At 41.2% G+C, this 26,178-nt stretch overlaps 1 protein-coding gene across 1 annotated transcript in view; it reads left to right on the top strand.

The window, feature by feature from the left end:
* Positions 1-12,570: 12,570 nt before the first annotated feature.
* SmD1 (small ribonucleoprotein particle protein SmD1) overlaps positions 12,571-26,178 on the top strand; it is a 34,566-nt gene continuing 20,958 nt past the window's right edge. Inside the window, exons 1-3 of the mRNA XM_067146522.2 lie at positions 12,571-12,631; positions 12,726-12,878; positions 13,070-13,146. Coding sequence (XP_067002623.1) covers positions 12,865-12,878; positions 13,070-13,146 — 91 coding nt within the window. The 5' untranslated portion in view covers positions 12,571-12,631; positions 12,726-12,864. The remainder of the gene's footprint in view (positions 12,632-12,725; positions 12,879-13,069; positions 13,147-26,178) is intronic.

The following is a 26,178-nucleotide window of genomic DNA, read 5'->3' as shown; positions in this document are numbered from 1 at the left end:
GTAAACACATTCGCTCTACTGAATTGATGGAGCCATTATTGATTCAAAGTATTTCAAAAGATAAATAATGTTATAAACATAACCATGTTTTTAGGAAAGGCCTTGTACATGAATTTATTCTTATAAAATAATAAAATCTATTTCCAGCCACAAGTTTTCTTAAATGATTTACTCCCCTATGTATTTCAAAGACTGAGCAAATCTTTTCAGAGTGAGGGTCCAGAAAAATGTAGACACTCTTTGATAGTCAATATAAATGAACAAAATGACACACCTTACAATCCTTGCATGGAGGTAAGTTCATTTTCCGGGTTCAAATTGACCCCCATTAGCAGCCAAACAACGTCGATGCCACTGAACTGCTGACCGAACTACGGCCGTCAGGGTTGCCAGTCTGATAGCCACACAGGATGAGGAAGCCTCGATGGCTTCTCGTAGTTCGTTCAGTATAGTTGGCTTCTGTCGATAAACTTCATTTTTCAACATCCCCCATATGCAGAAGAGGTGTAAGGTCTGAAGGCCGTGGTGAGTACTCAATACTCCAAGTAAGCTCTGATATTTCTGTGGTAGTAAGGTGGAGCGCCATCTTGTTGTAGGTAATATCTTTCATTTCCAAACACCTCTTGGAAGGCAGGCAAAATTGATGTTCGTAGCACATGAAAATACACCTCACCAGTTACGGTACGTTGAAAGAAGAACAGGCCAATCAAAGCGCGCAATGACAGACCATACCACACATTAACACCAGGTAGATTAACATGTTGTCGACGTGAACGTGAGGATTTTCAGAAGCGCAGTACACGCAGTTGTGGCGGTTTACAGTACAGTTCAGTTTGAATTGCGCCTCATCTGACAAGACAATCATCCCTGCAAACCGTTTATCTTCATGAAACATGCCTTCAAACCACTCGCAGTACTCCATCGTTCGATCCGGGTCGTCCTCGTTCATAGCGTGCAACGATCTTGAAACGTACACTTTCCACTTTACAGCCTTCAGAATTCATCGCATGGTTAATCGGCTTACCCTGCCTTCACGTGCACCCTGCTTCACATATTTTTTACGTGATCTGGTAAAATGTTGCAACACAGCAGCGCTGGAAGCTGGATTTGTTGATGTTTTCGGTCAGCCAGACCTTTTCTTATGCACATCCTGAACAGTACCGTCGGCTTCAAATTTATCCCGAATAAGATAAATTGCTGTACATGTTGGTGGCCGAGTACGCCATTGCCGCTGTACCTCCATGTTTTCATACTTCCAGTACCACTTCAATATGGCTTTGCGTTGTTCAAACGACAATCTTACTTCATTCATTGCTGCACTGTCATCTGCTGGAAAACGCAAGCCAAGATTGTTGCGCCATTCTGTTGAGAATACAATGGACTACGCTACTGTGCAAGAATCGCAATGATATGTCATTTGTTCCAAAGATATTAACTATCAAAGTGTCTACATTTCTTTGGATCCCTCTGTAGAACTTGTGACTGGTAACAGTTTATTTCATAAAGAATTAATAAACTTTGCTTGTATTTTGACAAGGATTGGAAAAGCCTACAAGATATTACAGAAAAAGAAAACCTCTCTCATTTCACATGGTACAGGCCAAGCTACTGCCCTTTAAATAATATTAATTTTGTAAACATCTGTCTCACTTGCTTTCCTCCTTCCTTCTCAGATCTGCTTCTACAAACATGATGCAGTCTACAGGTAAAATACTGATGTAAAATTAATTTAATGAGCGAGGCATAATGAGATTCCTCACCTGGTTCCACGGCAGTGAACAAATGATCAAATTCAAAAAATAAACAATTCGGCAACAAACTTAACACCTCAGTCTGAAGTTTTAACATTACTTTTCTTTCATGCTTTCCCAGTAGTTCATAATTATTTCTAAAAACTTTTTCAGCAATTTTACATAGTTTTACTACATCTTGAGATGGATTCACAAGAGAACCATTCACATTCTTTTCTACTGCTACAGTAATCTGCTTCCGTATGTACTGCTATTAGCCAATAGAACCTCCAAACATTGTAAACATTTCAACTTCTTAGATGCCTGACGAACTACACTCCCTGCAATGTACTCAACTACATTATCAACATATATACTAATAGAATCATAGTTACGACTAAAATAGTCGTGATCCAGTTCCAGTGCATTTAACATAAATCTGTTGTCGATTGTATTCTGAAGAGAACTGATACCACTGGCAGGGACAAGGACATCACAGTCAGAAAGTTCACAATGTGCACTTTCAGATGGCTGCACACGTGCAATCAAACATTTCCTGTACGCCGACCTAAACTGCAAAGCATTTGGATTATTCATGTTCCCACCTCTAGAGCGTAAAGAAGAAAAAAATAATTCCAAATGATCTTGGCTCAACCTACGCGTCAGAAAATATTTCATAATAGGGTCATCATTCCAAACATATGCCTCAGCCAACTCCTTAACAGCCACAAGATCAACAATGAGCCCATGAATCGGCATTTTCCTATTTGAGTTGCAAACAAGTGTTCCATCTGAAAGTTTCAGGTGTTGTAGATAATTGATACAGTCCTTAATTTGATTGCAGACAGTTACTCTGTTCTTTCTGGAAATTGGAGGTTTTGTGCCTTTACCCAATGGATGACAGGAATTCAAAATATCAAATATTAAATCAATAATCTTAACAAATTTAACAGTGAGTTCACATCCTGCAAATTCCTGAAACCCTAATGCATTACAGAAAGACATAGCACAACCCACTGACCTGCTAAATGTCTGAGCAGCAAGGGCAACTTTCATTTTTTGGGTTTCATAGTAGATATGTCGCCGTCTCAGTTTATTTGCAGCATGTAAACCCTCTTTTTCCTGGAGAGTAACTAGACTACAAAAATACTCCCTTTTAATCTTATTTTCGTCACCACCTTGAATAGTGCCATCAACAAGAACTTCCCTTTCTGCCAGCAAGTTCCGCATTAACTTTAACACATGTGCAGCGTCAAAAATACAATACACTTTTCTCTGCTGAAAAGATGGGTGAGAGAACCAGCACTGTACGTTATCACCAGAAAAAGTTACACCTAATTTCTGCATAACAGATTTATTTGTAGGTGTTCCATCACAGACTATACTTACTATACTGACTCCTGTTTCATGCAGTTTCCTAAGATACTGCTCTATTAGATTAGCTTTCATAGAAGCTGATGTGCCATCTACAAGGCAATAACCAACAGGTATCTTCCAGTTACGATTTAAAGCCGTAACCATAAAAACAAGAGCTTCCCTGGCCAAGGGACAGTCATCACTTCCAATAAAACCCTGTCCTAAATTTACATAACCACAAATTTGATTACCGTCCCACACAAGATCTTTCTTTATTGCCATTTCATCAAACATTAAAGATGCAAGGATAGGCTCGGCACTTCCCTCTACCTCCTGTGTAATTTTCCTGAAACGTTCCTCTGTGAAGCCTGGATTACCATCCAGAAGTGATGCCCAACGACGGAGAGTCCTTGGATGAGGAAGTTTAACGTGTTTCCTGAGGTACTGATAGGCTCGTGAGGAATAAAAATGTAGCGTCAAAGCAAATCTTCTTATCTCCTCAGTATAATTCTGTCCACAACCCTTGATCTGAAGTTCTAGAAGTTCCTTCAGTATACCTGTAAAACATTTGTCTAAAATTTCAGAGCCAGATTCACACAGTCTTTTATTAAGTCCTGAAATTAGCTGCTGGTAATTAATTATTTTACTCCTCTTTCTATTAATGTTCTGTTGAAGACATTTAATTTTTTTTCTTTAAATTGGCATTTACTTCCATTGCATTGTCATACATTCTTTTCATTTTGCGTGGACTAGGGACACAGTACGCATGATCATTTCCTATGATCTTCAGTTCAGCACTTCCTGAAAAGAGGAAAAAAAAGTAAAAGTGAAACAAACGAATAAACACAATCCACTGTTACCGGTAGCATTACTATTGACAAATAAGGACTAGATCTTTCTACAAGGAAAAAATTGTCAATTTACTGGATATAGCAGCATTCCGAGAGACTACATCTCTGATGACTTGAGACATGCTAAAGGAAAGCTATACAGTATTCAGACTTTACAAAAGCATTTGATAGTATTAACAGACAATACGTTAAAACCATGATGATACGAAAGGACCACATATTGGTAATTACTAAAATAGTTAGCCTACCGTATTTACTCATGTATTAGACCCCTTCGCGTATTACATCCCCCTTGGCTTTTTGAGACGAAGAAAATGAAAAAATAAAACTTGCATACAAGAACCCCCCCAGATCCCCTTTGCCTGTCCCTATATCACTGGTTTTGTCCAGGTCCTATCCTAATGTCCGCACGGCAAGAACAACTCCTCACCAATCGTGCAACAATAATCACTACCACCAGCTATCGAAGCACCACTCACTCATCAGTTCCTAAGTACAGATGTTGACAGTACGCTACAGAGCACCGCTTGGCAACATCCTTCCTGAGAAGGCCGCGAGCATGTAAACAAACGACAGTCGTTATGCGGGTGTGAAAGTCTTGTCAACCGAGCTGGAGTAATGATGAGCTCACATCTTGTGCAAGTACAGGGCTGCCATATTCGCTAAAAGTGAGAGAACCATCAATTTCACTCTCGCTTCTTGAAATTTTTGTCTAACATATCCAGACCAATGGTTTTGTCACTATCTTACCGTAACCTATCCAGATCAATGGTGGTGTCACGCAGGATACTAAAGGCCTAAGGGCTGGTAAGTGACTCTAACCTGTATGCCCCCCGGCCAATGGTCTAGTAACTAGCCGGACCTATCCAATCCAGACCAATGGTTTTGTCGCTCCTCGGACATAACCCATCCAGCCCAATGGTCTTGTCACTAAGGTTGTGTAAGTTGGCAAGCCTGCCGAGTGTTACATGTGCCATCTCTAACCTCACTTTCACACACCGGTTATGGAAGTTTTACACCGAATACTGTAACAAACCATCCCATAGCGATAATGATGATAGGCCTAGACCGAACACTTCGTACTTTAAACCATTTGAAATAATTATTGTGTTAATGTCACTTATGTTAAATCGCATAGTTACCTGAATTGTTCAATTCCATATTTGTGGACGAAGATTCGAATAGTGGCGGCGTAGGACTGGAGGCTCTCATATTGTTTCGTATCGTAGGTGGAGGTCTAGTACGCTGTATTTTCATAAGGTGACTCGGAAAATCAAAAACTGTAGGGATGGCTCTGGACAGCAAGCGTCTTCTATCATTGTTGATCACTATGTATTTTTCTTCAAAATGTCGTGAACACAGGAAACTGTGCTTTGTCGGAAACCATTTATCACGTTTCATATTTATTACCCATTGTTTCGTGAGTTCCTTATCTTTCAGAGGGAACCTAGAGAGAAAAGCATAGACTTATTTACAAACACTGACAACGGGGAAACATACTCTGCTAATGACCAAACATTGCATTCTTTACTAAAAAAAACTTACCTGAAATATGATATATCCTTTGAGCTGCCTCTACGGAACGTGCAGTTGATTGCTGCACATATAGGCGGCATAATTTATGCAGTTAATTTATCAGATTCAGTGCAAATAAACCACGATAAGAACACACAATAACCAGAATAAACCGTAAAATACGGGCGGATATAATATGGCGTCGCTATTTTGCCTTGGCACCGCCTAGAGCGCTGTAGCAGACGAGTTAGCCACTCTATAGTCCTCTTTCTAGCTCGTTGAGATAGTGTATACTTCGAAAGCCCCAGAGCTCTCTTTAAGTATGCGGCTTTGACTTCTATTCGTCGTAGACTATTGGTATTAGGGATGGGTCCACTTAGTTCATTTGCTCGAACTAGTTCATTAGATAACGTTCATAGCCTTGAGTCGTTCAAATGAACGAGGTAGTTCATGACGTAATATAGGCCTAGAAACAGCCCTCGGGGTACTTCGTTCAAATGAACGAGTTAGTTTATTATGAGCACGAACAGAAAACAGCTACACAATGCTTCCTCCCGTCTGCCTAAGTAAAGAAATTGTATCTAAAACACAGAGAGACATATAAGCTTTCTAATTTTGTATAACTTCTCCCCCAGTTGAGAAGTGCGGCTGATGTGCTGTCACGTGACCATTTACACGTCACGCCATTGGCCATTTTTGTGCAAGCTTATTAGTCGTTCAAATGAACGAGGTACCGTAGATCATTTGTGCTGTCTGCATGGAAACATCTCTCGCGGCACCTCGTTCAATGAGCGAAGTCGTTCAAATGAACGAGGTAGTTCATTTGTACCTTCTCCGTGGAAAGAGCTCACGCAGCACTTCGTTCAATGAACGAAGTCGTTCAAATGAACGAGGCGCCAGCTAGCACGTACATTTTACAATATATGGTGCTTGCTTAGGTCTTCGTCCTCTCTTAATATGAACGACAAAACATATAGCCTTTATAAAAAAAAGCCCCAAAATCATCCGACAACAACAACATATGGCCTTCAACCGCACCGCACCTCTTACGCTATTTAAAGCTCGGCGGTTCGAGGGGCGTATGAATAAGCTGTTTGAGAAAGAAGAAGCGATTTACCTGTTTTATGCACGGGAAAACATTTCTCTAAGATGATAATTGTCCTTTTTAGCTCTTAAAGAGCTGGGGAAGACGAATCCTGTGGAAACGTTCTATTACTAAGGAATGTGCCTGAATAACTAGCTAATATTACAATGTTAGATATACGTCTATACAAGTATTTACTCGACAAAACCAGTGTTTTCCTTATGCCTGACACTACACTCATCAGAATGGGATGTGTCAGGCCCTACCCATTGACGCTAGGATGTATGCAGGTGTTAACTTTTGATATGCTCTATTGGTGTGTAAAATCTAATTTCCTTAATATTTCCATTAATATTACATTGTAATAAGGGGAGTAATTACTGAAATTGTGAACTATAGTTTTCTGTCGATCACCACCTAATTTTAACCACTACTACATTCATATCATGTTATACATCATTACACACGGGGCAGGACAGATAGTAACCGAGAATAAGAATCGTCTCGCAGAAAAAGGAAAAAGGGTTGAGCAGCTATTATTTTATGAACAGTAATATCTGAACTGTTTTACGGCCCTCATTTACTGTTACGGTTTCCATGGAGATCGAGGTGCCGAAACTCTGTCCCGCAGATGTTCTCTTACGTGCCAGTAAGTCTTCTGACAAGAGGCTGTCGTATTTGGGCACTTTGAAATTTATGAGCGTTTTCTATGTGGTATGAACAATTTTAACATATCTTGTTATTTTAGTTGATTATTCTTCTTCGCCAATACACTCATCTTAAGATAACCTATGCGTACTGAATACAATACCGTAGTCTCGTTTCGGTTACTAACATGATTTCGCTACTCCGCTCCAAGTGCGTGTGATTTCGTTGTGCCTCATGTTGTTGACATTGATTTTTTTTGTGTAGACAAGTATTTATTTACCAGTGCCCGTGTATAATTCCCACAACTGTCGTGTATTATAGAACGCTTACAGTACGTAAGTGCCAGACTATAACACGCTTTTATATTTTTCGTAATGTTTTAAGAGGTAAACCAGCCATATTATCACCCCATTGTGTGTATTGTGGACCGTGTTTTGCATAAAATCGGACTCGAACAAACACGAGCTCATTTATAGCTAGCAGGCAAGTACCGGTACGACATTTTGCGAAGATTGTCGTCTTTCGGAGCTCCTAGCACGAGCAGAAAACAAGTACCCAATGCACAGCGACGCCGCCAGTTGAGAAGTGACAGGAAATGTGCTGTCATGTGATCATTAACACGGCACGCCATTGGCCATTTATGTGCGAGCTTGTTTCGTCTTTCAAATACACGAGGTAGTTCAAATGAACGAGGTAGTTCATTGGTGCTGTCTTCATGGAATCAGCTCTCGCGCTTCTTCGTTCAATGAACTAAGTCGTTCAAATGAACGAGGCGCCAGCTAGTACGTACATTTTACAATAGATGGTGCTTGCTTAGGTCTTCGTCTTCCAGTGGCGTGCGGTGGTTTTGAAAAGTGGGTATGCTGTCCAAAGTAGGACGTACTAATTACCGGACGTAGGAAGTATAATTTAACGTACATCATTATATAAAAGAATGTAACCAAGCTGTAACCATTTAGAATTCCCTATGTGTAATCTCATGAAAATTGAAGGACTTCTAACCAGAGCGTGCGGTATCATGTCAAATCCTTGGCTTTTCAGAAAACACAAAATAACTAGTGGAATGACATCTATAGCTTAAAAAAATCGATATAATTTTTAAAGCTGCAATTAACTTATTGAGATGTATAGAAATAGTTTACTTACTCCCAATGACAGTGCATAATCCGTAAGAAAGGAAGACACACGTGTCATGTTGCGTTTTTGTCTAAAAATGTTATTTTAATCACTTCCCTACATAAAAGTGCATATATTAGTAGAAATCACGTCTATTTCATGTATCACCCGTCACTATTCATTTAAAAAAACTTTTTGATCTCTTATGTGCTGTATGTATCAGAGAAATCTCTGTCCTGTTACATTTTTCACCCTTCAGCATAGAAGCCAACTTGAAATGCCTCTGACACTATTGCAACAGTATCACGCATATTACATTGTACACATAGGCCTATCAAAATGATAGTAATTTGCTACGTTTTTGTGAGAAGTACTTCTATTGTCCACTGTATGCTCTACTACTAACAAAACTATGCATTAAGTCCTTCCACAAGATTTTTGGTTGCTTTGAGTCTACTTGAAGGTGAAATCTAGTCATCTCTCTTGTTTTGTGAATGTTGTGATGACATCATAAAATGTGTGTGTGCTTTTTAGTTGGTGCAGATCTTCCTTTTCTATGGACAGAACTGCCAAGCCTGAAAGCCGCTCTTCACTCTGTGTTGACCTCTGATAAGTCTTAATCCTCCTAAGAGCTGAAAATGACCTTTCAACTGACGCTGTAGTGCTTGGAACAGTTACTATAAGTACACCCAATTTATACACTTCAGGCAGGGCTGTATCTAATCGTTTGCTTTTCAGGGAACACTTGAACTGATGAGGGTGTTGACCATAAAATTCATCAAACGAATACAGCACGGTAAGCTCATTCTTCAATCGGATAAAATCAAACAAGTCTTTATAGGGCAATTTAAGATTTTCAAAAGCGGAATGAGGAAAAGTAGCTTTGTACGCTTGATACTTCAGAGGATCCAACAAGGAAATAAACTGTAATTGGTTCAATGACCCAAATCGTTCGTCTAATTGTACAATAATGTTGTCAAAAATAGAGTGGTAAAGGCATTTCCTTGATATTATTGTATCTGCTTGCCGACATTGTCGTTTAGTTGGTAGAGAGTCTCCGACACCATGATAGACCAGAGTCTCGGCCCAAATTATGTCGCACTTATTCCTGAGGTTTAGTATCTCTCTTTTGATTTCCTGAACTTTCTGGGATAAATATAGGACGTCTAAATGCTTGGATTGAAGGATATTGAAAAGGATACCAGTGAAGGTAAAAAATATTGCTAAAAATCAGTAACAAGAAGGAAGTTTCAGTGCAGGTTAGAAATTTCATGAAACCTTATGCCGCTACTACTGTTTCACTGTCCCAGTTTGAGCTTTCATCTAAAACATTTCGAAATAATTCAAGGAATGAAGTGCGATGTTCTTTCACTGTGTGAACAAGACGAGATGAAAAATTCCACCGTGTTGGAGCATTTTCTAGGCATCCTTTTTGCGGTAAATTATTTCAGTCCATGAGATCGTTTAGAGGACTTGTGAAAAAATGATCCTAATACCGTTAAGGTCTGAAAAAATATTCTACATTCCTTGATACAGGAAAATGACTGTGACAAAATAAGATTAAGCTTGTGACTAAAGAAATGGATAAATATGGCCTTCGGAAAGAGTTCCTGTACTTTGGTTCTTAGTCCACTTGTGTGGCCGGCCATCACAGCTACTCCGGCATATCTGGAGAAGGTTTTCCAGATTGAACATTTTCTAGTTTCTCACATGAGCTCCTAAAACGAAACGGTTTGTCCAACAGTTGTTCAATCACACAAATAGAGTCAGACATCCAGTGGCGGCGCGTGACTTTCATCACTGGGGGTTCAAAAGAAGAAAAAATTGCCTCCCCCCCAACCTCTCCTCTCCCCATCTCCGCCAGCTTCTCTTCCGTCGTGGGCCGTAACCTCCTAAACTAAGATGACATACGTTCTAGAAATGTGATCAAATACGAGAGGAGCAGAAAATACGGTAGGCCTACGTGCCGAGTTTTACCACATGCAAAATAAGAAATAACTGCTTCATTGAAGTCCGCAGAGTCTCGAACAAAGTTTCTTTCAATTGACAACATAGCAAGAGCAATAAGTCTATCTTCGGTCATTGTGCTGCGCTAGAAAGTCTTTATTCTCTTCAGGGTAGAGAAACACCTTTCTGCTTCCGATGTCATGGGAATAGTAACAACTATATTTAAAAGTTTTCATTGGTATTGCCTTGCCGCTATTCTTTGCCTCAATGATTTTTGAGATAAGTTTCTCTCCAAAAGGTAATTATTCCAAAGAAGGCACATTAATAGGTGTTTAGTAAGTAATGATATATTTGGGACAAGATATTAATTGGAATTTGACAGTTTAATGTGACTTTTGGTAGTAACGATGCTTTTCAACACTAGCGCTAGTTACGTGCACTATTCTCTGTTGCCTAGTCAAATTCCCGTAAGGCCAACAGATGGCAGGCACATACCCCAACCCCAACAACACGACTAGCTAGTCTTGAGACAGTGGCCTATTGCGTATGCGTAAAGAACAGAGATCCGTTTCTGCGATATCCTGGTCTTGCCTTAGTGCTGGCTTTCGTCCCCTCGCACCTCGCCACTCCCTTCGCCTATGTACGGAAGGAGAGATCGCCTTTGCAACGGGGTTCATTCCAGACAAGTATCCAGCCACAGACCTTGCGCAGCTCACATGAATTGAAAGCCAGTACGAGTATATTACGGATAGAGGGATTTAGCAAGAGCTTCGAGATTGACAAGGGAGTTGTGAAAATAACATAGTTGAGTACAATTTGATATAAACTGGAGGTTCATTGCTCCATTGCGCTATACCAGAAACCGCCACTGCAGACATCGCAAATATTACGATAGTTGAAACTATAAGAAATTACCGTATATTTCACTAAACACTTCTACGTAAATACACAATTACGCACTCACGACACAGCACTGTCCACGTTGCATGTTATTATTATGAAAATCATTAGAACGTACGCTAATACAAATACGCCACATGCTCCACAACAACGCTGGTACCTACTACCGGTAGTACACAAGTTTTTCTCACAGGGTTACATTTAAAAAAGCTAATTTTCAGTTCTAAAATGAACTGGATATTTGTACTTTTAAAACGTTCTTCACTGCTGTCAGTTATCACTCGCAAGAGCTGTTTCATCAATAAGCCAAATCACAATAAATAAACGTATCATAAACCCGCACAAAGTTGCTTCACACTGCTACACCATGCGATCAAGCCGGGCAGCGTTGAGTTGTCGGCTTACCATGCTCACTTACTGGCGCGGTTACTACGCATGCGTCACCTTGAGCTCAACGCTGGCCGAGCGAAGCGGTAGGTGTGTCGCGTACCTTCGCTAATGCAGAAATTCGTACTGCAGAATACACTTACTGCATACTGCAGAAAACCATACTGCAGCAACAAATGTCATTTAAAAAAAAGTATTGCCAACTGACAAGATAAAACTAATTGTTGCACTTTACAGTTTTATTACTGCCTACTTTACTTCTCAAGTCCAACGGGTAAGCCCGGCTTAGCCTGCATACCCACAATGCACGCTACTGTCGTCTTCTAACCTGCTGTAGGCTTGCGTGAACGACCCGTTCAAATTATTTGAACGAAATCGTACTAGTTCAAACAAAAGAGTCGTTCAAATGAACTAGTTAGTTTATGAACCACCCAACTCTAATTGATATTTAGGTATTCCCAGACGAGTTGTAGACCATAGGTGATTATAGGCACAACTTTAATATTGAAGAGCTGTATCGCTGCTTTAACTGACATCTTACGTAAATCTTTGATTTCGTTCACTGCTTTAAATGCCAAGAATGTCATATTCTTGATGTGTTTTGTAAAAAATATCACCTCTGGATTGGAATATGACTCCCAGATATTTGAAGTGTCTAACCCTTGTTAGTTCTTTGCCATTGTAATGGACTCTGTCAGTCACTGCTGGCCTTCCCCCTTTTCTGAAAATCATGTAGACAGTCTTTTGGTCATTTATGCTGAGATCAATTTCATGTTCCAATGCTGCCAGAAGATCAAAGGACTCTTGCAGGTCCTCCAGCCGTTCTGCAGCGAGAACCATATCATCTGCATATACATACAACTTTACACCATCATTGATGCATCGTGTCACATCCGAAGTGATTATTGAGAACAGGAGATGACTTTTGAGGATCTCCTTGTAGTAAACCATTGGTATGTGCTATATTTTCTGTAAATATTAATAATATGTAAATTCCTTGGAATATCTTTTCTTCATTGGTAGATATTCCATGATATTTGCCGAGTATGTTGCCTTTTGTTTGTATCATTCTCTTTGTATTGAAGTCAAGCATTGGCGTAAGTTTAGTTGTGTGGTGAGAGACAAACGTTTGTGGAATAAGGAATGCAGATAAAAACTAATGTGTATAGTGTATTGAACTTTTTTTTGCAGGTGACTGAGTTGCTGGGTCGAGCCGCTGATATTTAAAATCGAAGAAAACAATAGCGTGTACCATTATTTGATTACCGCGCGCCGGCTCTGAACTTACGTTCTTGTTTTGATACATAGCGTGACAGGAAAATCGTAAAGTATGAAGTTAGTCAGGTAAGAAATATTCTATGTACATTAAAGTAATCCTGTTTGAGCTCAGAATGTATTATCCTGTCCCGTGAGAAATACAACCTGTGCATATAACCTCAATGAATTTCAAGCCGTAACCGTTTCGACAACTGCGTTTATTTCTAAAACTAATTTTTTAATACACTCCTATTATAAATGTTTTCTCTTTTTTTCAGATTTCTGATGAAATTGAGTCATGAAACGGTTACAATTGAACTCAAGAATGGAACCCAAGTTCATGGAACTATTACAGGTGGGATATTCTTCTAGCTGCCTTTCCGTTGCTAAAACTGTAGTTTCTTACTACCTTATTTTATTTCTTCAAGTTTGAGTTTCTGTCGGGTTTTATGGGATTCCTTGATAATTTGAGTTAGTGTGATTCATGTTAATTCTTGGCAATTTAACTTTTATCTGACTTCAAGGGAACTATAACTGCACGCTAAAGAATTATTGTACCGGGCGAGTTAGCCGTTAGGGGACTGCATCCAGAGAATAGTGGGTTCGAATCTACTGTCGGCAGCCTTGAATATGCTTTTCCGTGGTTAAATGCTGGGGCTGTACCTTAATTAAGGCCACGGCCACTCCTTCCCAATCCTAGACTTATCAGTAGTTGACCCCTAGCAGCCCAATACTCACTATATTCAGCTGCGCGTGGAACGACTGTTGTTTGTTTACACGCTTGCTGCCTTCTCGGGAAGGGTGCTGTCAAGCTGTACTCAATGCTGCCAACCTCTCTACTTAGGATCTAGTGAGTGGGTGGTGCTTCTATAGGTGATGGTGATTATTGTTACACCTTTGGTTACCGGGTGAGTTGGCCGTGTGGTTAGGAGCGCTCAGCTGTGCGCTCGCATTCGGGAGATAGTGGGTTCGAACCCCACTATTGGCAGCCCTGAAGATGGTTTTCTGTGGTTTCTCATTTTCACACAAGACAAATGCTGGGGCTGTACCTTCACTAAGGTCACGGCCGCTTCCTTCCCATTCCTAGGCCTTTCCTGTGCCATCGTCGCCATAAGACCTATCTGTGTCGGTGCAACGTACCACAAAGGCAAAAGTTCAGTTAGACTTACCATTTTCCAGCGCACGCATCTAGGCGCTGTTGTTCTGTCATTTGTGGGTACGATGCGCATTGGTATCACCCAAATATCACTATAAAATTTGTCACAAATGGAACATAATAATTGCTTTTACACATATCAAGTGAAAAATCTGCGGCAAATTAAGAAATACCGTCATTATTTGAGAAATATGAAAACATACTTAAGGCTTGTAGACAGGACTGGTTTATGTCGTACTCCGCTGCTGGTGCCGTCTTTTCTTACTTTCTTGAGGTCCAGGGCTAGCACCGTGGAATGGGAGGGCTATGTCTGTGGATTCTCATTATCTTTGTCCATTCGCTGCTGGTGCCGTCCTTTGTTACTTTCTTCGGGTCCAGGGCTAGCACCGTGGAATGGGAGTGCTATGTCTGTAGATTCTCATTATCTTTGTTCATATGACTAGAGCGGCCAGTTCAAACAGCAAAATGGAGGTCAACAGAAAAATAGCATGATCCCTGGACCAATAAATATTTTTATTTCTGTTCGAACGAAGGTAGCTCGATCCCTGGACCAATAAATCACTAGTCCACTGAATTTTTCTTATGTACATTGGCCATACCATTTTGTTGCCTATTAAATATTGCATATCGCGATACAATTCATGAAATGGTGTCATTGACAAGTGAAGTAATGAAACGAAAGCAAAGAACTTCAGTGAACACAGATATTACACACAAAATTGTTGAAAGTGTAAGACAAAAGACATACATGTGTCACTGTGAGCGCAACACCAAATGTACTTGTAAAGTATACATATACATAATATTCTCCAAAAATCAAATATTTCTTAATTTGCTGCAGATTTTTCACTTGATATGTGTAAAAGCAATTACCGTATTTACTCGTGTATTAGACCCCCTCGCGTATTAGACCCCCCCTGGCTTTTCGAGACGAAGAAAATGAAAAAAATAAATCTCGCCTATAAGACCCCCAACGTAATTCGTCAGAGAACGATGACGATTCCGCTTCGAAGCGGATACAAGTCTTATTGCAGCACTGATGACATTGCACAAATTTGTGAATAGTTTCGTCCGTACGACCTACGCAATGAAAAACGCGTCAAATCCATGCGTTACATCTGTGTTTCGTAGTTAAGAAATGTCCACCTCTTTAGCGTAGGTCTACTGCAGCTCTGATGACGTCGCACAGATAGGTGAATAGGCCTAGCTTCGTGTCCGACCCGCACATTGCGAGCATGCATCAGTCATGCTATATGTCTGTGTTTTGTAGTTAATAATGTCCGCCAGCGTAATAGTTAGCACAAGAAGTTCCTGTTTTCCGGGGTCTGACTTCGATTCCCGGTACTGTACTGCCAGAGATTCACGAATGGCAGGAAGGTTGATATGCGGTAAAAGCGGTACATGTAACTCCCCTCCACTGGGGGTGTGTCTAAAAAGAGCTGTACCACCTCGGGATGAGGAAACGAGTTTACTTTAGTTGAGAAATATTCGCGGTTGTTGCTATTTATACAGCAGGCGAGATCATTAACAAAGTGGTCGTTAAACATCTCGTAACTCGGGCCAATATAGGTAAATATTTGGAGAGAAGTAAGTTTAAAACGTGATAAAAGCTATTCAACTAAAACGATTGTTTTACTCGCCAACGTACCTAACAAATAATAATAATTTTATGTCCCCACGTACTTTAAACGATTTTCGGAGACGCCAAACAAAACATGCCCGGGTATACGTTAATAAAAAAAGAGACAACGAACGTACAAAATTAAACATTATGATAATAAAACGCATTACCGCCACACCTGTAGATATCCATAAATACGGCATATTTTCCTGTTATTTTTTTTTCATCGAACTTTTGGCACTATCAGGGCGATAATATACGATACCTAACCTAAACAATGTGGTCTGTCTTATCTCATGGACAGCTGTTTTCGCAAATGCTGATGTGATAAATGTAGAGAACAAGCATGAAATATACTTAAAAATAAGGGTCTGTGTTTCAACAGCCGCAGTTATCAAAAGAATGTTTCCAGTTACTATGTATTACATTCGGAAGTACAACTCATAACATACGCTAGTTATCAGCTGATGGTTTGGCATCCCTTCTACAGCACGACTTTACTCGGAAGGAGTGGCTTCTGCTGCATATACACCAACTGCGAATATCAGAGACCATCTGGGAATAGATTTACACTGTTTAGACTCTATAGTCGGGAACGAAATTATTTTTGAAAGGTTCAAAAAGACGGGACCTCGTGTGCTCTTGATTGCAGTGCATGGCTCAAAGAGAATGAACAATGAAGCATGGCTGACGCGACTGACGAGAGATAGCAGTGAAGATGACGTCACTTAGAATGCCGACACGCCGGTAGCAAGGCAGGGAAGTTGGCGGCGCAAGGCGATAATTCAAATGAAAGCAGTGATCAAGTTTACTGTGTGGTAGGCCTTCTGCTGAACTGACAGAGACAAATGACTGGCCTTCAAGTTCTTTTGCATCAATATTTAATTATATGATAACACGATACCCTTATCCCTTTCTTCTATGGGATCGAGTATGAAGTGAGACGAATCTTCGTAGCGAGTTTTTACGGCCGTATGCCCTTCCTGACGTCAACCTCACCAGAGGAATTAATGAGATTTAACGAATGACGTGATATGAGTAACTAAAACGGACTTTTATATGTACCGTAGGCCTAAAAGTCGTGTTCACCATTTTTTGTCTTTTTATGTTTAGAAATACTGCCTTCCGATGAAAATAGCCAGTATAACTTAAATACATTTAAAGTTTGTTAAATAATAGTATAGAATGTTTACACGTACAATTTATAGCTCTTTATAACCTAGAAGTCATGTGTTCGCTGCACAAAATTTTGACGTTATCGCATATTGGACCCCCCTTCATTATTTTTGGCTGTAAAAGTGGGGAAAAAAGGGGTCTAATACGCGAGTAAATACGGTATTATGTTCCATTTGTGACAAATTTTATAGTGATACTAGCTGATGTACCCGTGCTTCGCTACAGGATTCTCAGAAAGACTGACTTTGTGGTTTTCCTAACTGAAATCAACATAGGTCATTACAAAAACGTAAGTATGAATGTAGCTATTAAAAGCAATGCTATCATATAAAATACTCGATCAAATGGAAAGCCGCACGTTTTATCACTTTTAACGAACAGTGCTGCGGTTAGTTTGCGGTGCCAATCTAATAGTCCAAAGTTCCAGAGCTGGGATGACCAGGCCGCAGATTGCCATGAACACTCATCCGCCACTACTCCGCTAAATATGCACACTGTTCATTCCAATCAGTGCCTCAGAGTAGGGATTGAATAGCCCGAATGCTATGATGATCCAGTGTGTTACGTACCAGTAGTATCGGTAAATTTATAAACCAGGGGAATGGCATGCTAAAGAAGAAAGTTATCTAACTCTCCAGCTACTTCCCACCAATATTCAGGCAGGCTGTTACACTCTGTACGACTGGGCGAGTTGACCCGTATGGTTTGCGGTGCGCAGCTGTGAGCTTGCATCCGAGAGATAGTGGATTCGAACCTCATTGTCGACAGCGCTGAAGATGGTATTCCGTGGTTTCCCGCTTTCACACCAGTCAAATGCTGGGCCTGTACCTTAATTAAGGCCTAAGGCACTCCTAGCCCTTTCCTATCCCATCGTCGCCATAAAACCTGTGTGAATGTTCAGTATGAGTGGGAGGATAGATGAAAGTTATGGGGTCCCGGGTGATTGAGACGGTAAATGGGAATGAATGAGCCGGCCTAGCTAATATATATGTGAGGTTTCTAGAGAGGGGGAGAGAGACACACACACACACACTCTTTCTCTCTCTCTCTCTTTTTTTTTTTTTAATGTTGATCAGATCTTGTGAGTATTATGTAAATATGCCTATGTAAATACGGTAACTGTATATAAGAACACCATGTAGAATGTAATTTTATACTTGTATATTATAATTTTAAGTGGTGATGGAGGCACTTTTGTGTATGTGGGGCTATGCCCTTTCTCCATTCACCATCCCTAAATTGTAACTACAATTAGTGGAAAATAAATAATAAATAAATTAAAAAAAACCTATCTATGTTGTTGCGACGTAAATCAAATAAAAAATACTCTGTACGCAGCAGTAATGCTATCTACCGGAGATGAGGGCAACAGAAGACACAGAGCACATCACGACAAACAATGGTCAATGGAATGTTATTGTTGATCAATGTTATGAGCTTTCTATATTGTAGGCCTTCACATTTAGTTTTCTTTCGACTCTGTGATTTGTAAAATATTTTATACCGTAAACTGTAGTTTCTTATTCTCCGATTTTACATACCGATTTTCATTAAATACTGTTTACCCATTTTCTCGTTACTCGGCGCTGATATGGACTTAGTAACAAAAATCCAAATTCATGAATATCTTTGTGATCATAGCCAGTATGGTAACAATGTATAAGACATGAATAATAGGAAATTTAATACTATATAACCTTAGTTATGTAGCATTAATCGATTACACCTCTAATAAGAAATATTTGAGAATTACATTTTAGGCCTTCCCCTAAACTACCATTTTACTCAGCGTGAATAAAATAATTTACGGCCTAGACTAAAGCGACTTATTTCCTGACTTTGCATACCGATTTTCATCAAAATAGGAATACTAATAACAATATTTGAGAATTAAATTTTAGGCCTTCCCCTGAACTACCATTTTTCTTAGCGTGAATACAATTATTGATAGCTTAGATTGTAGCAACTTATTCCCCAACTTTGTATACCCATTTTCTTTAAAATACGACCACTAATAACAAACAGTTGAGAATTCAATTTTAGGTCTTCCCCTAAACTACCATTTCACTCAGCGTGAGTAAAATGATTTATAGCCTAGATTATAGAGGCTCATCCCCCGACTTCACATACCGATTTTCATTAAATTCTCTTCAACCATTTTCTTGTAATGCGTGTACAGACAGACAGAAATTACGGAAAAGTAAAAAGTGCATTTTCTTGTTACTATGGACATGACCAATACAGAAATACCATTATTTTCAAATTCTGAGCAATGTACAGACAAAACTCATATTTTATATATAAAGATTTGGGTGATACCAATGCGCACTATACCCGTCATTTGTTTCTCGTTCGCGTCTCACAATGGGCATGATCCTGCGGTGGACAGAGCTGCCAACTGTTCATATAAAGAACTAGTCCCAGTGCAGCGGCGCTACTTTTGAATAGGTCTGGATTGTTCAAAGGTAGGTTAGTGACAAAGCCATTGGTCTTGTGGCGGCATCAGGAAGAATGAACTCGCCCCACATACAGAACACACCCTTGTGCACGATGCAAGATTGCATCAGGGTATAGCTTGCTAAACTAGCGTCATTCGGCTGCGTGGAGTGAGCATGAGCGTCACGCCTGTTTGTGTCTTGTTGGTGTAATCAGTGTAACCTATCTCCTCACATGCAAAGGTGTACTAAAACTGTGTGTGGTGTAAATAAATCTTATTATCCATGAGGACTGGTTTATTTATGAACGATGTGGAGCCGCCTACAACCAAGACTCCATAAATGGCGACCCCGAGTATGGAGAACACGCTCATACCATAACCTATCTTGGACCACGTGCTTCACCACAGATCACGGTATGTTACCACACTTTATTTCAAAGAGGCATTAGACTGTTTACTTCATTGGAACTACCACCTCTTCCGAGTATGAAACCAAATCGACAAACGACAAAAACAGTCGCCAGAATCCTAACGGCCGTCGGTGATGCGCATCGCTTCAGTCCGCACGCGGCAACTTTACGCCACTTCTCTTTGTTACGCCGCATCTGCTAATCTTTTAAAGATAAAAATTTCATTGTTCCGTATTGAAATTATTGATGTTAAAAATTAAATAACTGGAAAGGAGGTTCAACCTATTCAATACTCAAAAGAAAGAAACGTAGCAATCACATTTCTATTTAAATGGGACCGGTTTCGACCTTAGTCTAGGTCATCATCAGCAACACATCATCTAAAAACTTGTATGTATATAACCTACGTTTTACTGTTCCGGAATATTGCAAATTATTCACAACATAAATTCGTTGTGAAGTTGTACGAACATCACAAAGAAATGTATAGGCCTACAATGGACAGTACCTAGTTTTCTAACCATAATTACAATCTTGGTGTTAAATTGATGTACGTAATCCATCAATCTTCTGTGCAATTTTCTTTCTCTTTTTGCTAATTAAGGCCTAAGATACAGACTACTCCACAACATAGGCCTACCTTATTTGCTGTTCAAACAAGTAAAATTACTTTAAAATAACCTACTTCTCATGCATTACAACTGCTTGAATTGTTGTACTATATATATATAAATCGTAATCGTGCCTTTTAGTGGTTTCTAAGTTGTTACATTACAGGCATAACATACAGTTGCATTATATGGACATTCCTCAAGACTTAAAATGGACATTGGAACCCACGGTTTATGCTTAATATTTTCATTTATAACCAAAATCAGTGTGTAACATCTGCAAGATTATTTTGTTAACTTATAGTTTATATGTTTGTGAATCTCTTATCATATGCTAGGCCTACCTGCATAATATTTAGTTTCCAGCTAACCTATAAGATTGTTTCAAACCATTTGTAAATTTGTGCTTGTGTTGCTCATCTTCACATCTTCATTCACTTACACACACAACTACACATCGTACCTCTGACTACTTCTTTGTCACCTTGTCCGGTATTTTCAGAATTCTTTTTCTCCTTGCCCTTGTGTCGTGTACCCATCTTGATTATGGCGGAGGATCGATTAAAAGCTTTGGAGGAACAAAATAACAACTTGCAGAACCAACTCCAACAACTTATTGCTTTGACGAAGCCTTTGCAAGAGCAGAACGAAGCATTACTAGCCCGGCTCCAGGAGCATGAGTCTACTGGTACCGATGCTACATCTAGCAATGTTGGCCAAGTTGCCAAAATCTCTGCAAAGCTACCACCGTTTTGGTATGACAGACCAACTGTTTGGTTCGCCCAGGTTGAGACTCAATTCAGGCTCGCAGGCATCACGGCCGACCAGACTAAATTTGATAATGTAATTTCACAGCTTGACACCAAGGTCATAGCCGAGGTAGAAGACATTGTCATTAACCCTCCTACCACAGGACGTTACGAAAAACTAAAATCTGAACTAGTCCGTCGTCTTTCCGTATCCGAAGAGCAACGAGTTCGCCAACTTCTTGGTGACGAAGAACTCGGCGATAGGAAACCATCACAATTTTTACGTCACTTAAAGTCATTAGCCGGTAGCTCACTTCATGACGAAAGTATATTAAAACAACTTTTCATGCGTCGACTACCCCAGCACTTGCAGGCTATATTAGCGGCCCAGTTAATGCCTCTAGCTGATGTAGCAGAGCTTGCAGACAAGATCTTGGAACTCTCACCTACTGTCGCACCACCATATAGCCACTTGGCCGTACATGCTACAGCTGCGCTGAACACCTTAGCTGCCCAGATGGAGGAATTGACACGTAAAGTCGATGCCCTGGCCCGTAACCAGCCCCGAGGCAGGAGTCACAGTAAAAGGAGATCTAAAAGCCGTGACCGTTCCCTTACTCCACAGAGCCGGCTTTGTTGATACCACAAAAAGTTCCAAGATAAAGCTGTAAAATGTACTAGTCCCTGTTCCTGGCAGACGGAAAACGGAACGAACAGCCAGTGAAGACGGCAACTGTCTGTTCTACATCGGGCCGCCGTCTATTTATTTTTGATCAGAATACCAAAGCAAAATTTCTGATTGACACCGGATCTGACCTTTGCTGTTTCCCGCGTAAGCTTCTGGGAAGCACTTGCAAAGCTTCTGGGTATGAGCTGAGCGCTGCAAACGGTAGTACCATCAGGACATACGGTAGCCTTTCCATGAACCTCAACCTTGGTTTACGTCGTGACTTTCGTTGGCAATTTGTCATTGCTGATGTTAGCACAGCCATCATTGGTTCTGATTTTCTGGCTTACTATAACTTACTCCCTGACTGCCGTAACAGATGCCTCCTCGACGGCACCACTGGCCTACACGTTAAGGCATCTGTAGCCTCTATCAAACAGGCCAGCGTAAAGACTGCTGCAGTATTCACCGACTCACCTTTCAGCATGTTGCTCGCTGAGTTTCAGTCCATTACTCGCCCACCTGGGATCCAACGTGATATTAAACACAATACTGTACATCACATTAGGACAACCGAAGGTCCACCGGTCTCTTGTCGACCTCGTCGTCTAGGACCCCAAAAATTGCAGATAGCGAAGAAAGAATTCGAGGACATGGTAAGGTGTGGTACAGCGAGACCTTCTAATAGTCCCTGGTCCTCACCCTTGCACCTTGCACCTAAGCGGGACAACTCATGGCGTCCATGTGGCGATTACCGGGCATTGAATGCAAGAACAATACCCGACCGCTACCCGGTACGACACATAGGAGATTTTTGCCATAACATTGCTGGGTCAACCATTTTCAGTACATTTGACCTTATCAAGGCCTACCAACAGATTCCAATTCACCCCAGTGACATTTGCAAAACAGCCATAACAACCCCTTTTGGGCTGTTTGAATTTCCCTATATGTCGTTTGGGTTACGAAATGCTGGACAGACTTTCCAGCGTTTTATGGATGAGGTCACTAGAGATTTAAACTTCCGTTTCCCGTATATCGACGATATCCTGGTGTTCTCACGGGATGCTGAAGAGCATATGCACCATCTCCGCATACTTTTCCAGAGATTAGCTGATTACGGTGTAGTCATAAATCCATCCAAGTGCGTATTAGGTGCAAGTGAGGTAACCTTCTTGGGCTATCGGCTCTCAAAGGATGGTACAAAACCTCCACCAGAGAGAATCCAGTCTCTCTTGGAATACCCTCTACCGAAGACTGTCCAGGGCCTCCGCCGGTTCCTGGGCATGGTCAACTTCTACAGACGTTTCCTACCACATGCGGCTGAATTGCAGGCGCCGTTGGTGAACGTCCTAGCCAATTCTAAGCTTAAGGGTTCTAAACCTGTCCCCTGGACTCCAGAATTGCAACGTGCTTTCCACGAATGCAAAGAAAGCCTAGCGCAAACCACTCAACTCGCTCATCCATTGCCAGATGCGCCCCTAGGTCTCTTTACCGATGCATCAAATACTCAAGTTGGAGCGTGTTTGCAGCAGAAAGTTGGACACCATTGGCAGCCCCTAGCATTTTTCAGTAAGAAGCTTTCAGCGCGTCAAACAACGTGGCCGGCCTATTACAGGGAACTGTTAGCTGTGTACGAGGCTGTCCAGCATTTCCGCTATATACTGGAAGCACAACAATGCACCATATATATGGACCACAAGCCTCTGCTTTATGCATTTTCTCAACGCAGAGAAAAACTACCCCCAGCCCAACTAAATCAGCTGTCCTTCATATCCCAGTTCACAACTGATATTCAGCATATAAAGGGAGCAGATAATGTTGTCGCTGATACAATGTCTCGTGTTGAAGCCATCTCACTAGAAGATGACTACGCTGCGCTGGCTCGATCCCAAGCGGACGATGATGAACTCAAAGCCTTATTGCATGGTGGTACGTCGCTGACATTAGAAAAAGTAACCCTTCCAGGCACCATGACTACCATTGTATGCGATACATCAACAGGAAAACCTCGTCCGTTCCTGACACTTCCTTTTCGACGCAAGTTCTTCGACAAGCTCCATAACTTAAGCCACCCAGGTATTCGAGCCACCTCTCGTCTAGTCTCAGATAGATTTGTTTGGCCATCTATTCAGAAAGACACTCGTGCCTGGGCTCGTGCTTGTTTGTCCTGTCAACGCAATAAAGTGACGAGGCATAATATATCTCCTTTGGGGAATTTCGGAGCACCCACAGGCCGTTTCAGCCACATTCACTTGGATATTGTTGGTCCACTGCCTGTCTGCGAAGGCTATAATTATATCCTCACTGCTGTTGACAGATTTACTCGCTGGCCAGAGGCATGGCCGATGCGCAGCATCACTGCCGAAGAAACAGCCGATACGCTAATAAGTGGTTGGATCTCCCGATTTAGTCTCCCAACTCGTATAACTACTGACCAAGGAAGACAATTCGAGTCTACACTCTTTCGCAGACTTATGACACAATTTGGTACAACAAAAATCCGTACAACCAGCTACTACCCATCCGCTAACGGTATGGTGGAGCGTCTTCATAGACAGCTAAAAGCTTCCCTGATGTGTCATAGTGCAACATGGATAAAAGCCTTACCCCTAGTGTTACTTGGCATGCGTGCGGTTCTAAAGGAAGATCTGAAAGCTTGCCCCGCCGAACTAGTTTTTGGGGAGCCTCTACGCCTCCCTGGGGAAATGGTTACTTCTTCGCCCAGTTCTCCTACTCCACTTGACCCTGCGGATTTTGTAAATCACCTAAGGAAGGTAATGGCCGAACTAAGACCTGTTCCTGCCTCCCGCCATAGTCAAGAGAAAATATTCGTCTTCAAAGACTTGGCAACTGCCTCCCATGTTTTCTTGAGAGTTGATCATGTGAAGCCTCCCTTGCAACCCCCATACTCTGGTCCTTACCCTGTAGTCAGCCATAATGAGAAGACTTCGATGCTAATGATCGGAAACAAGGAAGTAATAGCGAGTACAGACCGTGTTAAACCTGCATACATAGAAACAAACCTTGCTGTTCCTACCCGCACCAACACACCTGACACATCTGCTACCCCCATTTCATCCAGTCAACCTAGCACTTCTTTTACACCTGACTTACCTGATGCGTCATCACCACCCAGAAAGTACACAACACGATCAGGACGCAGAGTTCGCTTTGCCCGTCCATTCGATTTGTGAACTTTCCTTCTCCGTGGGGGGGTGATGTGGCGGCATCAGGAAGAATGAACTCGCCCCACATACAGAACACACCCTTGTGCACGATGCAAGATTGCATCAGGGTATAGCTTGCTAAACTAGCGTCATTCGGCTGCGTGGAGTGAGCATGAGCATCACGCCTGTTTGTGTCTTGTTGGTGTAATCAGTGTAACCTATCTCCTCACATGCAAAGGTGTACTAAAACTGTGTGTGGTGTAAATAAATCTTATTATCCATGAGGACTGGTTTATTTATGAACGATGTGGAGCCGCCTACAACCAAGACTCCATAGTCTGGATCAAGCAAAGGGGGTCTGGGGGCGTAAGACCCCAGGTTAGAAGCCGCAAAGCGACCATAGGTCTCTAGTATCCCGCATGTCACCTTCATTGCAGTTGTGTATTTATTGTGCAGTTGTGTATTTCTTGTGCGCGGGTTGGTAATGGAATTCATTTTACTTCATTGCTGACCGGGCGAGTTGGCCGTGCGCGTAGAGGCGCGCGGCTGAGAGCTTGCATCCGGGAGATAGTAGGTTCGAATCCCACTATCGGCAGCCCTGAAAATGGTTTTCCGTGGTTTCCCATTTTCACGCCAGGCAAATGCTGGGGCTGTACCTTAATTAAGGCCACGGCCGCTTCCTTCCAACTCCTAGGCCTTTCCTATCCCATCGTCGTCATAAGACCTATCTGTGTCGGTGCGACGTAAAGCCCTTAGCAAAAAAAAAAAAAAACTTCATTGCTGGGAGTGACGTCATATCTCATTGTATCTCACCCAATGGAAATGCTGGACGTAGTTAGGCGATGGACCATGGCGCGTGATAAATTGTATTAGCAAAATTATTTCTGGGGGACGGTGGGTGGGTTCTTGGCTGTCACAGTGAACACATCTCTCCTCTACAAGGTATTCCAGTTAAGATTTCTAATATATTGCATCCTTATCATGCTGTAAGAGTGTGGTAAGTCGAACTGAATTTCTACTGGTAGGGCATTTTAACAAGGTCCTTTCAGAGATATATATATATATATATATATATATTTTTTTTTTTTTTTTACGTCGCATCGACACAGATAAGTCTCATGGCAATAATGGAGCAAGAAAAGCCTAAGGTATAAGTTGACACTCTGCAGCCCAAAGTTTAGGAAGTAAAAATAATGCAAATCTTTCGTGGAATTCCTTTCAGAGGAGAGATGTACTCACTGCAATGTCTAGGAACCCACCATCCCGCACCCAGAAGTTCATATAGTTGTGTTGAACAGTGACAAATAAAATCTTTTGGTATATGTCTCGTAAAATTACAATACTGAACAACAATTATCTCAAAATTGAATTTTAAAATCTCTAGTTGGCG

This window comes from Anabrus simplex, chromosome 4 (assembly GCF_040414725.1).
Source record: "Anabrus simplex isolate iqAnaSimp1 chromosome 4, ASM4041472v1, whole genome shotgun sequence".
NCBI classification, from domain to species: Eukaryota; Metazoa; Arthropoda; class Insecta; order Orthoptera; family Tettigoniidae; genus Anabrus; species Anabrus simplex.
The sequence above is the reverse complement of the archived record's forward strand: the minus strand, read 5'-3'. Positions and strand labels throughout refer to the sequence as shown.